Source organism: Salmo salar, chromosome ssa12, assembly GCF_905237065.1.
Source record: "Salmo salar chromosome ssa12, Ssal_v3.1, whole genome shotgun sequence".
NCBI classification, from domain to species: Eukaryota; Metazoa; Chordata; class Actinopteri; order Salmoniformes; family Salmonidae; genus Salmo; species Salmo salar.
This window is the reverse complement of record NC_059453.1, coordinates 17,974,411-17,989,911: the sequence shown is the minus strand read 5'-3', so window position 1 is coordinate 17,989,911 and position 15,501 is coordinate 17,974,411. Positions and strand designations below refer to the sequence as shown.

The 15,501-nt window shown below is 45.1% G+C and overlaps 1 protein-coding gene across 5 annotated transcripts; it reads right to left on the bottom strand.

Annotated features, from left to right (window-relative positions):
• Positions 1-727: 727 nt before the first annotated feature.
• On the bottom strand, positions 728-15,398 carry LOC106564368 (ectonucleoside triphosphate diphosphohydrolase 7). 5 transcript variants are annotated; one of them, XM_014130427.2, is made up of 13 exons: positions 15,206-15,398; positions 13,489-13,597; positions 11,968-12,147; positions 11,563-11,768; positions 10,392-10,542; positions 10,112-10,215; positions 9,823-9,882; positions 7,377-7,528; positions 6,686-6,852; positions 3,820-4,144; positions 3,315-3,400; positions 2,706-2,867; positions 728-2,619 (listed from the first exon to the last, which is right to left on the bottom strand). In XM_014130427.2, the coding sequence occupies exons 2-13, from the start codon at positions 13,494-13,496 to the stop codon at positions 2,403-2,405; spliced, it is 1,818 nt and encodes a 605-aa protein (XP_013985902.2). In that variant the 5' UTR covers positions 13,497-13,597; positions 15,206-15,398; the 3' UTR covers positions 728-2,402. The 5 variants fall into 5 exon arrangements, with proteins under 5 accessions (XP_013985902.2, XP_013985903.2, XP_045546881.1 ...); XM_014130428.2 differs by having other exon boundaries at positions 7,377-7,525; XM_045690925.1 differs by having other exon boundaries at positions 15,132-15,385.
• Positions 15,399-15,501: the final 103 nt, after the last annotated feature.

The window sequence follows — 15,501 nt, the reverse complement described above, 5'->3', positions numbered from 1 at the left end:
TAGTGCACTATATAGGGAATTGGGCCCCGAGCTAACGTAGTGCACTATATAGGGAATAGGGCCCTGCTCTAAAGTAGTGCACTATATAGGGAATAGGGCCCTGCTCTAAAGTAGTGCACTATATAGGGAATAGGGCCCTGCTCTAACGTAGTGCACTATATAGGGAATAGGGCCCTGCTCTAACGTAGTGCACTATATAGGGAATAGGGCCCTGCTCTAAAGTAGTGCACTATATAGAGAATAGGGCCCTGTTCTAACGTAGTGCACTATATAGGGAATAGGGCCCTGCTCTAACGTAGTGCACTATATAGGGAATAAGGCCCTGCTCTAACATAGTGCACTATATAGGGAATAGGGTGCCATTTGGAACACAAACTTGGTCCAGTTGATCATTGGTCCTTCTTTAGGAAGAGTCCAAATTCAAAATAGAGCTGCAACAATTAGAGGCCCCTTCCTCTTGTTAAAATCTACAACAAAACAAACTGGTCAAAAACTGACAAGAGGTCAAACCGAGGGATGGTGTAAGACCACATTCAAATGCTGCACTGAAGGTTTCAGCCGTAGAAACAGTCAAAAGCTAAGAGGAAGTGTGATGAATTGACATTAAAAAGTACCCAAAGAGACTTGCATTGTGACCACTCAAATTATACAGCTTCAAAATAACAAGATGGCTCCTTTGAATAGCAATTCAATGCACCTCATTTAACAACAGCAATACCTCCCAACATTATCAAGAGGAGTAGAGCAAACCGATAGTGATGGCTGATTGGATATTTACAGTACAGGGCAGGTGAGGAGCAGGTGGGTAACTAACATTGACAGTTTGACATAGTAACACACAACTTGGAGTTCAGTTTGTGTGTGTGTGTGTGTGTGTGTGTGTACCACAGTTCAACACAATGCAATCAGAAGGCATCAACTTCAATCCATTAAACACTGACAACCCGTTTCACTCTACTAGCTTGTCATCAACATAACTGGCTCAGCTGTTCCCAGCACCAAAAGAAACAGTTTAAAAACGTTAAAAAGGGATATCTCAAACATTTGAGATTCAGCTAATAAATTGTTTGAGAAGAGAAAGGGGGATACCTAGTCAGTTGTACAACTGAATGCATTCAACTGAAATGTGTCTTCCGCATTTAACCCAACCTGCCGTAATCGACATCCACGTCTTCGGTGCCTGGGGAACAGTGGGTTAACTGCCTTGTTCAGGGGCAGAATGACAGATTTTTACCTTGTCAGCTCGGGGATTCAATCAAGCAACCTTTCGGTTACTGGCCCAACGCTCTAACCACTAGGCTACCTGCCGCCCCATGTTTGATTCCTCATTGTAGTTTTTCAATACAAATCAATAAAGCTTTTTTTCTATTTGAAAGCTTCAAATCAAAAGCATTCCCACAGTGGGATTATTAAGGAATGAATGCAGTTCCTGTTTGATTTACAGGAAGTATACTGGTCAGATACAGTTTGTATCGTCATGGTTACAATACTGTCCAAACAGACAATCATAGAGGCACCCTTTTCATCAAAGAGTAGCTAGAAGTTACCCCTAACCACAGATACAGGGTCAGATTTTATTTGCATCCCCCTAATGGTTAAGGTTAGGATTAGGAGTAGGTTACTTGATTCTAGATCTGTGGTTAAGGGCAACTTCAGCCTCAAACGTCAAGCTTCACCTGCCTTCACACAAAATGGCCAATACAGTGGTCCCTCTGCAACAGTGAATTATCTACAATAGAAATAGAATGGCTCGGTCCTCAGTCTTTCACCTATTGGGATTCTCCTCTGTTTCGTTGTTTTAACGATCCACAGTTTTCCCTTTACGATGTTTCGCCCACATCCTGCAATTCTCCTCCCCCTTTTGAAGGTTCCAGTTATATGGCCCCTCCTACTTATGTTTACATCAACACTCTAGGTCAGAGGTTACTATAAATAGTGATTTGGACCTTGGTTGACATTTTCTGTTTTACGAGGGAGCTCACGGTCAGGTCAACGTTGATATCTGTATCTGGGGTGTAAAGATTTTGTAAAAAACGGGAGTGTCCAGCATCCCCATAATTCAAACCTTCGTTGTAGGATGACGTTGCTATTGCATTTCTAGCCAATAGTCAACATTATGATTCAGCGTGACTAAACTGGTCCTAGATCATTGTCCCAACAGGCCGTTGGTCACAGTCAAGGTCATGATTTGCGGTTGATAATCTGATCCTAGATCAGTGCCTCTTAACATAGAGCGCACCAGTCAAGCCTACAACTCAGATGGTGAAAGGTTGATCCTAGAGCTGTGCATACCAGGCTATGAACACCAGTTACTTAGAGCATCACGACTCATCCTAGATCATTAACCCCGACCACACCCAAGGCCTCAGGTCAAGAAAGATTCAGTCTAAACTGATCCTGGATCAGGCCAGCAGAGCCTCCCCCTCCTCCACCCAGAGCAGGTTCAGGGCCTCAGCCTGCCTCTGTTCTCGCTGGTGGATCCTGCGGAGGCGGAGGATGTACAGCAGAATGGCCAGCAGGACCACCAGGATACAGGCAAAAAACAGGTAGTGGTTGTAGACGAAGGAGGAACGCAGCCAGTTGGAGTGGCCCTGTTTAAATGACTCTGCCTGGAGGTCCCTGTTAGAGAGGAGAGAGAGAGAGATAGATTAATAACAGACAGACACACAGACAGACACACACACACACAAGAAGTGTCTACTGACCTGAGAGGCAGGAAGCGTGTCTTAAACAGGATGGCTCCCAGGGTCCACTGCACCTCCTTGTCATAGACCAGCTGAGCAGTCTTCAGGCCGGGGTAGTCCTTAGGGAACCTGAAGCCTGAGTGGAGCACCTGGAACATCCAGGCTGACTTAAAACACTGGTACCTGGACAGGGAGAGAGGTGGTGGATGAGGTGAGGTATGCTGAGGTAAGGTATGCTCAATATGCATTCCATTTTTATTAGATAGGCATTTCCATTTCCAGACAGATGGACGTAGATGAATATCTGTTAGACATATGGAGTACAGCGGTAGACAGGGTAACTGGGTTTACAGATGGTAGTAGATGAATATCTATTAGACATATGGAGTACAGCGGTAGACAGGGTAACTGGGTTTACAGATGGTAGTAGATGAATATCTATTAGACATATGGAGTACAGCGGTAGACAGGGTAACTGGGTTTACAGATGGTAGTAGATAAATATCTATTAGACATATGGAGTACAGCGGTAGACAGGGTAACTGGGTTTACAGATGGTAGTAGATTAATATCTATTAGACATATGGAGTACAGCGGTAGACAGGGTAACTGGGTTGAAGGGTTTCTTACTTCAGTCTGGAGGAGTCTGCTTGTTTAGAGAACAGCTTGCTGTCTAGACGCTTGGTCAGAGTTGACCACTTGGTGGCACAATAGTCCTGCAGACAGACCGACAGGAGAGAACGGAGTTACTTCCTGGAAAGATCTCTTGGCGATATAAGAGCTTAAAAGACAGCCTGTTCCCAGATCTGTTTGTGCTATCATTCCAACTCCTCATCATGCCAAACCTGACAAGGAGTGGCGTGACGACACAGACTGGTACCAGGCTAACTTGAAAAGAATGACAAACAAGTCATTTTCTTGCCTTTCACAAAACCAATATTTTCCCTTCGATTTCTTAGGCAGTGCACAGAAAGGTACCAAGGAAACATATTTTTTGTTGAAACCAGACTTTAAAAAAAATCAGGACAAAGAGAGCTAGCTGGGGAGAAACCTAACCTGCCTAGGTAATGACAGAGGAAACCCAGGTCTAGAATATCTGATCATGATAAGTTCTAGAATGATGAGCTGTGGTTACCGTGGCAGCCTTGGAGTACTTGGCGCTGTCGTACGGTCCCCCCATCCTCAGTACATCCTCGGTGCAGTAGAAGAACTCAGAGAAGCCGTAGAACTCTGAGTTGCTGTAGTCGATGGGGGCCTGGTACACCCCCCTGGGGGATCCCATGGTGCCATTGTGGAGACCCAGGAAAGGCCTGACTGCCCCCTGGCACCGCGCCCAGTCCCCCTGCCCTCTCAGGTGGACCGCACGCCCATCCCGACGCACCACGTCTGATAGGCCGACAGGGAGGCACGGGTCCGTAAGGGGCGTGGCTTCCATCATGCCTGTCTGATCGCCTGTCAGCCTGGAGGACAACCAGGAAGTGACATGAAGGAAGGGATAGTCAGTCGATCAATCAATCATTGAGTTCTCACACTCAAGGTGTTGAGATGAAGTTGATGAATTTAAGAAGGTTTATGCAAGTGTGAATGTGTATGTATGTATGTATGTATGTATGTATGTATGTATGTATGCATGTATGTATGTATGTACAGTGCCTTTGGTAAGTATTCAGACCCCTTGACATTTTCCATATTTTGTTACATTACAGCCTTATTCTAAAATGTATTCAAAATAAATTAATCCTCAGAAATATACACACAATACCCACAATACCCCATAATGACAAAGTGAAAACAGGTTTTTAGAAATGTTTGCAAATGTATCAAAAATAAAAAACAGAAATACCTTATCCACATAAAAGTATTCAGACCCTATGCTATGAGACTCGAAATTGAGCTCAGGTGCATCCTGTTTCCATTGATCATAATTGAGATGTTTCTACAACTTGATTGGAGTCCACCTGTGGTAAATTCAATTGATTGGACATGATTTGGAAAGGCACACACCTGTCTATATAAGGTCCCACAGTTGACAGTGCATGTCAGAGCAAAAACCAAGCCATTAGGTCGAAGGAATTGCCCGCAGAGCTCCAAGAAAGGACTGTGTCGAGGCACAGGTCTGGGGAAGGGTACCAAATGTCTGCAGCATTGAAGGTCCCCAAAACACAGTGGACTCCATAATTCTTAAAATGGAAGAAATTTAGAAACACCAAGACTCTCCCTAGAGCTGGCCACCCGGACAAACTGAGCAATCGGGGGAGAAAGGCCTTGGTCAGGGAGGTGACCAAGAGCTCTAGAGTTTCTCTCTGGAGATGGGAGAACCTTCCAGAAGGACAACCATCTCTGCAGCACTCCACCAATCAGGCCTTTATGGTAGACTGGTCAGACGGAAGCCACCCCTCAGTAAAAAGGCACATGACAGCCCGCTTGGAGTTTGCCAAAAGGCACCTAAAGACTCTCAGACCATGAGAAACAAGATTCTCTGGTCTGATGAAACCAAGATTGAACTCTTTGGCCTGAATGCCAAGTGTCACATCTGGAGGAAACCTGGCACCATCCCTACGGTGAAGCATGGTGGTGGCAGCATCATGCTGTGGGGATGTTTTTCAGCAGCAGGGACTGGGAAACCAGTCAGGATCAAGGCAAAGATGAACAGAGCAAAGTACTGAGAGATCCTTAATGAAAACCTGCTCCAGAGCGCTCAGGACCTCAAGACTGGGGCGAAGTTTCACCTTCCAACAGGACAACGAGTGGCGCAGTGGTCTAAAACACCACATCTCAGTGCAAGAGGAGTCACTGCAGCACCTGGTTCAAATCCAGGTTGCATCATATCCGGCCGTGATTGGGAGTCCCATAGGGCGGCGCACAATTGGCCCAGGGTCATCCAGGTTTGGCCGGGGTAGGTCATCGTTGTAAATAAGAATTTGTTCTTAACTGACTTGCTGAGTTAAATAACAGTTATGACCCTAAGCACACAGCCAAGACAATGCAGGAGTGGCTTCAGGACAAGTCTCTGAATGTCCTTGAGTGGCCCAGCCAGAGCCCGGACTTGAACCTGATCGAACATCTCTGGAGAGACCTGAAAATAGCTGCGCAACAATGCTCCCAATCCAACCTGACAGCGCTTGAGAGGTACTGCAGAGAAGAATGAGAGAGACACCCAAATACAGGTGTGCCAAGCTTGTACCGTCATACCCAAAAAGACTCAAGGCTGTAATCGCTGCCAAAGGTGCTTCAACAAAGTACTGAGTAAAGGGTCTGAATACTTATGTAAATGTGATATGTTTTTTATTTTTTACAGTGGTGGAAAAAGTACCCAATTGTCATACTTAAGTAGAAGTAAAGATAACTTAATAGAAAATGACTCAAGTTGAGTCAACCAGTAAAATACTACTTGAGTAAAAGTCAACAATTATTTGGTTTTAAGTATCAAAAGTAAAAACATAAATCATTTCACATTCCTTATATTAAGCATACCAGACAAGTACCATTTTCTTTTTTTAAGGATAGCCAGGGGTACACTCCAACACTCAGACATAACTTACAAACAAAGCATTTGTGTTTAGTGAGTCCGTCAGATCAGAGGCAGTAGGGATGACCAGGGATGTTCTCTTGATAAGTGTGTGAATTGGACCATTTTCTAAATGTAATTAATACTTTTGGATGTCAGGGAAAATGTATGGAGTAAAAAGTACATTATTTTCTTTAGAAATGTAGTGAAGTAAAAGTGAAAGTAGTTAAAAATATAAATAGTAAAGTAAAGTACAGACACCCCAAAAACCTACTTTAAGTAGTACTTTAAAGTATCTTTACGCCACAAATTTTTTATAACTTAGCAAACATTTCTAAAAACCTGTTTGCTTTATCATTATGGGGTATTGTGTGTAGATTAAGAAAAAAAGTCAAGGGGTCTGAATACTTTCCAAAGGCACTGTATGTATGTGTATGTGTGTGTGTGTCTTGCTCTCTCTGCGTCCGTGTGCGTGTCCCCCTGCCGGTCGTACCTGTTCTTGGTGATGGTTGAGTTGACCAGCTGGTCTTCGTAGCGTTGTCGAGCCATGTTCCCCCCGAAGCCCAGGAATGTGGTGACATATACACGGTAGACATGCTGTGTGTGCTCTGAATCACAGCCCAGGTTAAACTCTGCCAGCAGGCTCTTACCAGACTCCTCCTGTGGAGGAAGACAGAGAACCACATACATGACTTCAACCATAAAATCATGCTCTGGGGTGAAGTTTCCCCTAGGTACCTATCTAGAATCAGCTTCCCCTTCCCAATTCTAACCTTAAGCCTTAGTGCGGAAAATGCTAAACTGGCCTAAAATCAGTAGAAACTTCACCCTACTCCTTTAATAATAGCTTTGTAAAGATCTTGGCGTTAAATTATTTGCGATAAATGGGAGATTCATAAAGGCACCAAATGGAAGAAAACACATGGAAACAGAGAAGGACTACCTGAATGTGTCCAATAAGAAATGCTCATGTTCTTTTTCCGTTACAAAACGTTTCTCTACGGTGTGCCCTAATGAATACGACCCTGGTGTGGAGAATCAGGACGCAGACATTATCTCCAATACATGGTGTGCTTTACTAAACCCTAACATTAGGCCTACCAGTATACACAACAGCCAGTCATACCACACAAATAGAATGAGAACGCTACAGAATACTAGCTCTCAGATGGATCCTTCCTTACCTGTTCAGGTGAACTGAAGTGGACCGCGCTAGGCACCTCATAGGCTATCTGCAGCGAGGCTCCGCCCATGTCCATGATGCCCACCGTACGCCGCCGGCTAATTGGGTGATGGTTCTGTGACCCTGTAGTGACCTCCACCATTGCATCATCTTCTAGGAAAAGTAAGAATTGAGTGTCAGTCAGGTGGGTAACCGGTCAAATGTAGGTAGGCATTACATTTTCTATCCAGTCTGTTCAAAAGGAAAATGCATGTCCATATATACAAACCCCGGTATCACCCTTTGGCAAACAAACAATCAGATGCTGTCAAATCTGGTTCATCATCATAATTAGCTAGTCAGATTCAGTCTTTTACGATTACCATGTCACACTGCGCAATGTTACCAAATAAAAATATAATCCTGGCCAGATTTTACAACTTGCTTCAGTTCTGTATTTGATTTGTGCATGTGAGTGAAGTGAGTTAGTAAAAACTGAAAGTAAGGGAGAACCGGGACGAAAGTAACACTGTTTTTTCCCCCAATTACTCAGAGATCGATAGAGCTAGAGACACCATACTTTATGACACACAACTTATACATGTCCTCTACCATTAGCAACTGTAATAGCATTTCTATGGTAAATTAGTTTAAATGAAATAGACAGAAAACACAGAACTACCCCAACGTTACTTTTGTACCTGCCAACAGGGAGGGAGTAACACAGCTTTGGAACGGAAATAACAGCTGGCGAGAAGTGCACAATATCTACAGTATCTTATCTCCATGTTCCTAGTTTAAACAAATGTACCATCGGCCATCATTTCATGTTTGTGTAGATTTTAATAATTAATGCAATAGGTTCGTAATTTATGAAAATTAACCAACCACAATATTAAAAATGGGACTAAAATGGATCACATAATAACTATATTAACCATCATTTTCTCATCTCACTTTAATGGTCCGTAGTAGTAGATGTTGTTCACAATAATCAGTGACTATTCATGATTAGCTCTACCAATCAGGTGCGCTGCAGCTGTCCTTGTCATGCGCGCTTCTCGTGTCTTGATCGAATAAATGACTTCATTCTCTTCACAAACGGAAAGATCATCATGCATGGCGTGACAGAAGGTAACTGACCACCAGAATATATATAAGATATACATTTTTAACCACTAACCTGCCGATAAAAGTTTACGTGAAAAGCTGATCCGTCAAGTCAATTGATTAAGGCAGAATTGTAATGATGTCATATCATTTTCAAACAGTCCGTCACATGTTAATATATTTTGCTAACATTATAAAAGCAATATTAACTAGAGGAAGAGACAATGGCCTGTGCTTAGAAGTTAAAATAAAGTAATCCTTCTAAACCCCCCCCCAAAAAAAGATATAGATGTACTATTGTAAAGTGGTTGTTCCACTGGATATCATAAGGTGAATGCACCAATTTGGAAGTCGCTCTGGATAAGAGCGTCTGCTAAATGACGTAAATGTATGTAAATGTAAAATAAATATGTTTGGAACCTTAAAACCCCTAAACAACTCTACAGCCGGAAAACACTTCCGGGTCGGTATTTTTTAACAATCACTCAAAACCCCTTTTTGTTAATAACTCGGCGAAACATTTTCAGACTGGGTTGTTATTTTGCAGGGAGCTCATCCTCTGCATTAGGAACGTGCTGACTTCACTACGTCGTTATAGCTTCTGTGTTACTTTCGACCTGGCTCTCCCCCTATGCATCTTAGAAATAGTTTTCGCATACAAACTTTATATGTCCGAACTCAGAATCAAATAGGCTTCCCCAAAATAACATGGTCGCTGTGGTAGAACGTTTATTTTGATTGATAAATGCTGAAAATGGCTATCAGGTATCCTGATTTCAGATGTGTCCATGTAAACAGGATTATCAGGAAAACCGTTCTTCTTACAGCGCATGTAGGCTAAACGTTTAAATGAAACTATTATATTCATCTGACCATTCACAATAATAGCATTGTGTGCATACTCAGTGCCGGCCGTGTTCCTATTGGTCAGTCACCGGGATGGGCTCGTAACACCCCCACACTATACGATAAAGGCAAATCAATTCTGACACTGCTAGAACTTTGTCAGAGTTTACGACCGCACGTGGCGTTACTTACTAGACCCGGTCACACTGAATGAGCCAAGACGGCCGATAATCGTTTACGACCTAAGAATTTGCCCACGACGTGGACATTTTGTTTGGGACGGCAAAATCGTGGCATAACATGGCTAAAATCGTCATCTGCGAAGGCCTTAAAAACCTAGCCTTGAGACATGGGTATAGCCGCCATGTACGGCATCTAACGCCCTATAAAATGGTGGCTACCGATATGTTTCAGGCCTACAGCTAAGCCATAACTCTATACAAAATCCAGCCTCATCCTTTGCAGTGGACAAACAAGTGACATCATCAACGTAGCCATATCCTCACACTCACCATACTCTGCATGGTCAAAGCGTCCCAACACAAAGTTAATACCAATCCATGCATACACACCTGTGGGCGGAAAGACAGTGTTAACATTAACACCACAAAACACACACATAGTGGACAGGTGCAGTATATTAGAGCATTTGGCCTTTTTTCACACACATTCAGCAGACACTTATCAAAAGCCACTTAGTCGAGCATGGATTCAGTTTATGTATGTGTGATCCCAGGAATCGATCAGTGTCTAGGTATAACTGTACCCTATTCCCATCAGGCTCACAGCTCTCTGTCTCACCTTCCTGTTTCCCAGAGATCACCTCTGCATGGGAGCTGGAGAACAGGAAGTCAAACTCCACTGGAACATCTCTTACCAAGTCCTCCAGGATAGCAGCCTGCTGACTGGGATGGGGGAGGGAAGTGACATGGGGAGAAATAAACACACTTTTTAAACCGCTGTTAGAGATGTATAAATCAATGCCCTAAACCTCCCACAGATCTCTAGGGGGGGATCCTGTGCTTGACCCCCAGCTGACCCTTGAACCCTGACAAAGTGGAGGTGGAGGGCTGAGGCCTACCTCTCAGGCAGCAGTCTCATACCAGCAGTACAGAGGATATAGAGAGGAGTCTCCTTGTGTTTCTTCCTGGGGACATGGGTGGCAGCGAAGGAAAGGAGGGGATGGAGGTAGTCACTGGCCTTGGCTGGGCTCAGCGCCATGGTGGAAATACCTGGAGAGAGAAGCGAGAGAGCTTAGCGATAGCTGAGTTGAGGATGAGGTAGTGGCCTTGGCTGGGGTGTAACAGGACAGATTTACTATTTCTACTGTAAATTCTACTGTTCATTTAGTGGGAACAAAGCAGCTGCTAACTGCTTAGCAATTGTGGTCCTACTCAGTCCCAGTGTGTTCAGGTATCAGGCCAATAGGAGGTAATGGAAAGAATGTTGAGATAACGAGCAGGTTGAGGACATGTGTAGGTGTGGCCTGACAACATGGGAAAACACAGGTAGAAACCCTCCACACTGTGTGACAGCTAACTTCTTCTGGGGTACCAAGCCCCCATACATGGTGAACATGTAGGTAACTACCAAAATAAAAAGGAAACACTTGAGGAAATGAGGGACACAAAGTATACCGAAAGCAGGTGCTTCCACCCAAGTGTGGTTCCTGAGTTAATTAAGCAATTAACATCCCATCATGCTTAGGGTCATGTAGAAAAACACCCCGTTGCTCATTATTTTGGCTACCATGGCTAGAACAAGAGGATCTCAGTGACATTGAAAAAGGGGTCCCAGAGGAGCTTAGTGGGTGTGTGTGTGTTCAGATCTCAACCCAATTGAACACTTACGGAATATTCTTGGGCTGCACCTGAGACAGTGTTTTCCACCACCACCAAAAACATAAAATGAAGGAATTTCTAATGGAAGATCCCTCCAGTAGAGTTCCAGACACAGATTGTAGAATCTGTTCTGGCAGTTGTAATGGCTCAACGCCTTACTAAGACAAATTCTGTTGGCGTTTCCTGTATTTTGGCCGTTACAGGTAATTAGCTACTGTATCTTAGCTCGCTCTGTACCAGAGGTGAAGACGTAGAGGGGCATCTGACAGAGTAAAGACAACGTGTTTCTGCTGTGATGTGGCGACGGCATTGCTGAGGATAACATCCTTTTCTCCTGGTCATTCAACAGTTTGGTTGTTCTCTGCTGTTGTTATTGTACCACCCACTCTTTCCTGGCCTAACCCTCCTCACCAGGTTTGATCTTCATGACCACAGGGTGGCGGTCGTGGTCCCTCATCTGCCTGATGTCCAGCAGGGTGTGGAGGTTTCCATGGTGGGGGGGCCAGTAGTACACATACACCCTGGAGCCGCTGCTGCCGCAGTCCACCACGATCCCATAGTTTAGAGCTGCGTTGGTGACATCGGTAGCCTCCATGGTCTCCACAGATGAGAGGTATCTAGAGGTAGCGGGAGATGGAGAGAGAAACATGTTAGACACCATACAATTACACTATGAATGCAGAGTCTGGGTTGACTTAGTAGTAGTACAGTGCAAACACTTTGCCTGGTGTGTTTGTTTTTTGTTTGTGTGCGCCTGTTTGTCTCTCGCTCTCTGTTTGTCATTCTGTCTGTCCGTTCATCTGACGTCTCACTCACTTGTTGACCTGTCCCCTGTGGCGCTGGGGCCCCCAGAGCTCAGTCTGGTAGACCCCCAGGAAAACCAGGGCAGAGCAGGTGAGGAACACCAGGAAGAAGGCCCTTTGCCTGGGAACACAGCCCAGAGACAGCAAGGACACACTGCAGTACCAGGAGGCTGGCAGGCATGAGAAAGTGATCCTGGAGGAGGGGAGGTTTTCATTACTTTCATAGACATAGCCTACTACAACATAACGCATGGACACGTGCAGTTATTGCATTACTAGTTCTGTATAACATAACACTGTGGTAACATTTCAAACAATCATAAACATTAGATCTCTTCACCTAAACACATGCTGACGTTGTCCTTCGAGACCATTATTATACCAGTATGCCGATTCAGTTTTTGTTCTATTTTTTTTAATTGTTTTATATCCTCTGATCCACCACCTGGGAAGAGAGTTTATGGACACACCACCCCTGGTCCAGCTCTAGACACACCACCCCTGGTCCAGCTCTAGACACACCACCCCTGGTCCAGCTCTAGACACACCACCCCCGGTCCAGCTCTAGACACACCACCCCTGGTCCAGCTCTAGACACACCACCCCTGGTCCAGCTCTAGACACACCACCCCTGGTCCAGCTCTAGACACACCACCCCTGGTCCAGCTCTAGACACACCACCCCCGGTCCAGCTCTAGACACACCACCCCTGGTCCAGCTCTAGACACACCACCCCCGGTCCAGCTCTAGACACACCACCCCCGGTCCAGCTCCAGACACACCACCCCCGGTCCAGCTCTAGGCACACCACCCCCGGTCCGGCTCTAGGCACACCAACCCCGGTCCAGCTCTAGGCACACCACCCCCGGTCCGGCTCTAGGCACACCACCCCGGTCCAGCTCTAGGCACACCACCCCGGTCCAGCTCTAGGCACACCACCCCCGGTCCAGTTCTAGACACACCACCCCGGTCCAGCTCTAGACACACCACCCCGGTCCAGCTCCAGACCTACCACCCCGGTCCAGCTCTAGACACACCACCCCCGGTCCAGCTCCAGACCTACCACCCCGGTCCAGCTCTAGACACACCACCCCGGTCCAGCTCTAGACACACCACCCCGGTCCAGCTCTAGACACACCACCCCGGTCCAGCTCTAGACACACCACCCCGGTCCAGCTCTAGGCACACCACCCCGGTCCAGCTCTAGGCACACCACCCCGGTCCAGCTCTAGGCACACCACCCCGGTCCAGCTCTAGGCACACCACCCCCCGGTCCAGCTCTAGGCACACCACCCCCGGTCCAGCTCTAGGCACACCACCCCCGGTCCAGCTCTAGGCACACCACCCCGGTCCAGTTCTAGACACACCACCCCCGGTCCAGCTCTAGACACACCACCCCCGGTCCAGCTCCAGACACACCACCCCGGTCCAGCTCTAGACATATCCCTTTATTTCGATGGATGGTTATCCTACGCGGTTGGAGATTCGAGCTAGATTGGCTAATAATACAACCCACAAATAAAGTGTGTGTTACCTTGCCATATGTCCAAGCAGCAAGACCTAGCAGCAGAGTGAGCTGGCTGTCACCTCCTCATGGTTGGGAACGCACTACGTGGAGCCAGGTGTTGCTTTCCCCTGGTGATCTGGAGAGGACATAGAGATAGTCACGTTGGAAGAAAAGTCAGTCACCATGTATCCCTTCAAGTTAGTTGTGGACATGAAACATAGGTAGCTAGGCCTATCATTCGTAAATCACAGAGGCACCAAGGAACAGCCAACTAGCTAGATAATGTTGAGTTCAAGCAGTGTCAACAGGAATAGATGCAGTACATGCATGTGCAGTAGAAACGCACCCTCCTACCTCTGCCCAGACTGGTCTCATACACTAGACGTAACATAGTAAACGAAAATCCGGGCAACTCAAATTAGTATGATATGTTACGTTTGGTATGGTAACATAAGGAAAAAACAAAAAGTGTGGTTGGTCAGGGTGGGTTTAGAACGCGAACTTCCAGCAACCCAAAGGTTGCGCGTTCGAATCTCATCACGGACAACTTTAGCCTCTATGAATATGAGAGAAGTAGACTCCTTTCTTGTCATAAACATGTAGGCTCACTTTTTGTGAACAGTCCCATCACAAGTCAGAATGTTGAAAAAAAAATATTTGAATGTACATTACCGGTTGTCCACTGATTTATCCTTATGTAGAAGGTAATCGGAGGCAAAATATGTACAAAGTAGTGTTATTAACTAGACTTTCTGTACGCTGGTCTGTATATCAGTTTGTATTTTCAATGCAGACGCAATTCGCACGCAACTAGCACAAAATGTCAACAACGGCCAAGTTTAAACGAAGCACAGACTGTATGTTGTCCCACGCAATCAGTTGGCAAATTTCACAAGCACTTACAGCTGATTGTGAGGGAATGTGCTTTGGTCTATAATGTTTGGTTACATTCGGCTATTGTTTACATTTTGTGCATCACGTGAAATATGTCAGGAGATGGAAAATACACATGACAGAACCTTCCAGTGCCGCAAAAACTCGGGTAAGCAATTGTATTTTATTTATTTAACAATACTTTACTGTGCACATTTGATCCCCACTACTTTCCGTTAAAAGGACAACCTGTAAAGTAACCTCAAATACATTTTTTATCAACATTCTGGCTTGTAGAGACTATGGAGTCTTTTTTACAGCGACTTCTTTCAAACTGATTATCCATGGAGAAACCATGGCAACAGTGTGATGTTTAGGCAACTTTGCAAGTACTTACTACCATTAGCTACTTTGCATGTTAGCTAACCCTTCCACTTACCATTTAACTTTACACCTAACCCTAACTTCTAGCCTAGCTAACATTAGCCACCTAGCTAACGAATTGCAATTCGTAAAATATCATACGAAATAGATGGTCATCCACACATTATTACATACCATACTTTACACCCCCCCCCCCGTTGCTCAGCCAATTAGTTAATTATTATTTAAAGTGTTTTACGTTATGTAAGATGTATTACTTGCCAGTAAATTGTTTGCTCTACAAGCTAAACTAATCTCAATTCACCCACTGATTGCAATTTAACAAAGAATGAATATGTGGCCTGTGCAGAGAATTTGTATTGACATAGCGATTTGGATTAACTAAAACTAGAACAACAATACTGATAACTAACCGGCTTCCGGTGAATGTTACAGCTGTAGCCAGGTGGCTAGATATAGCCATACATTGTCACCGTACCAAACTCACTTTGATACAAATTAACGCTGGCCGTCACGTCATACCAGTCGTTTTAATCACGGGTGGATCCTACCCCTGAATCACAGATTAACGACAAAATCAATTTTCTTCGAACGAGATTAATCTTCATCCAGGAAAATAAAATAAAAAACATTTAAATCCATCAGATGACGTAGCTTCCGGTAGCCGACGTGGCCACGTCACGGAACACGTCGCTGTCCAATGTGCTGAATGATGCCCCCGTGTGGTGCGTGCGATTTGTACAATCATGTTTGACCAATGCATATTGATATTGGTCAGTTTAA

Bases quoted from the DNA above. Each gene is read 5' to 3' on its own strand.
- LOC106564368 (XM_014130427.2), bottom strand. The intron at 10,543-11,562 runs GTGAGGAGGGTT...TTCTCTCTCCAG, and splicing joins GGTCATGAAGATCAAACCTG to GTATTTCCACCATGGCGCTG. The intron at 3,401-3,819 runs GTAACCACAGCT...GTCTGTCTGCAG, and splicing joins AGTACTCCAAGGCTGCCACG to GACTATTGTGCCACCAAGTG.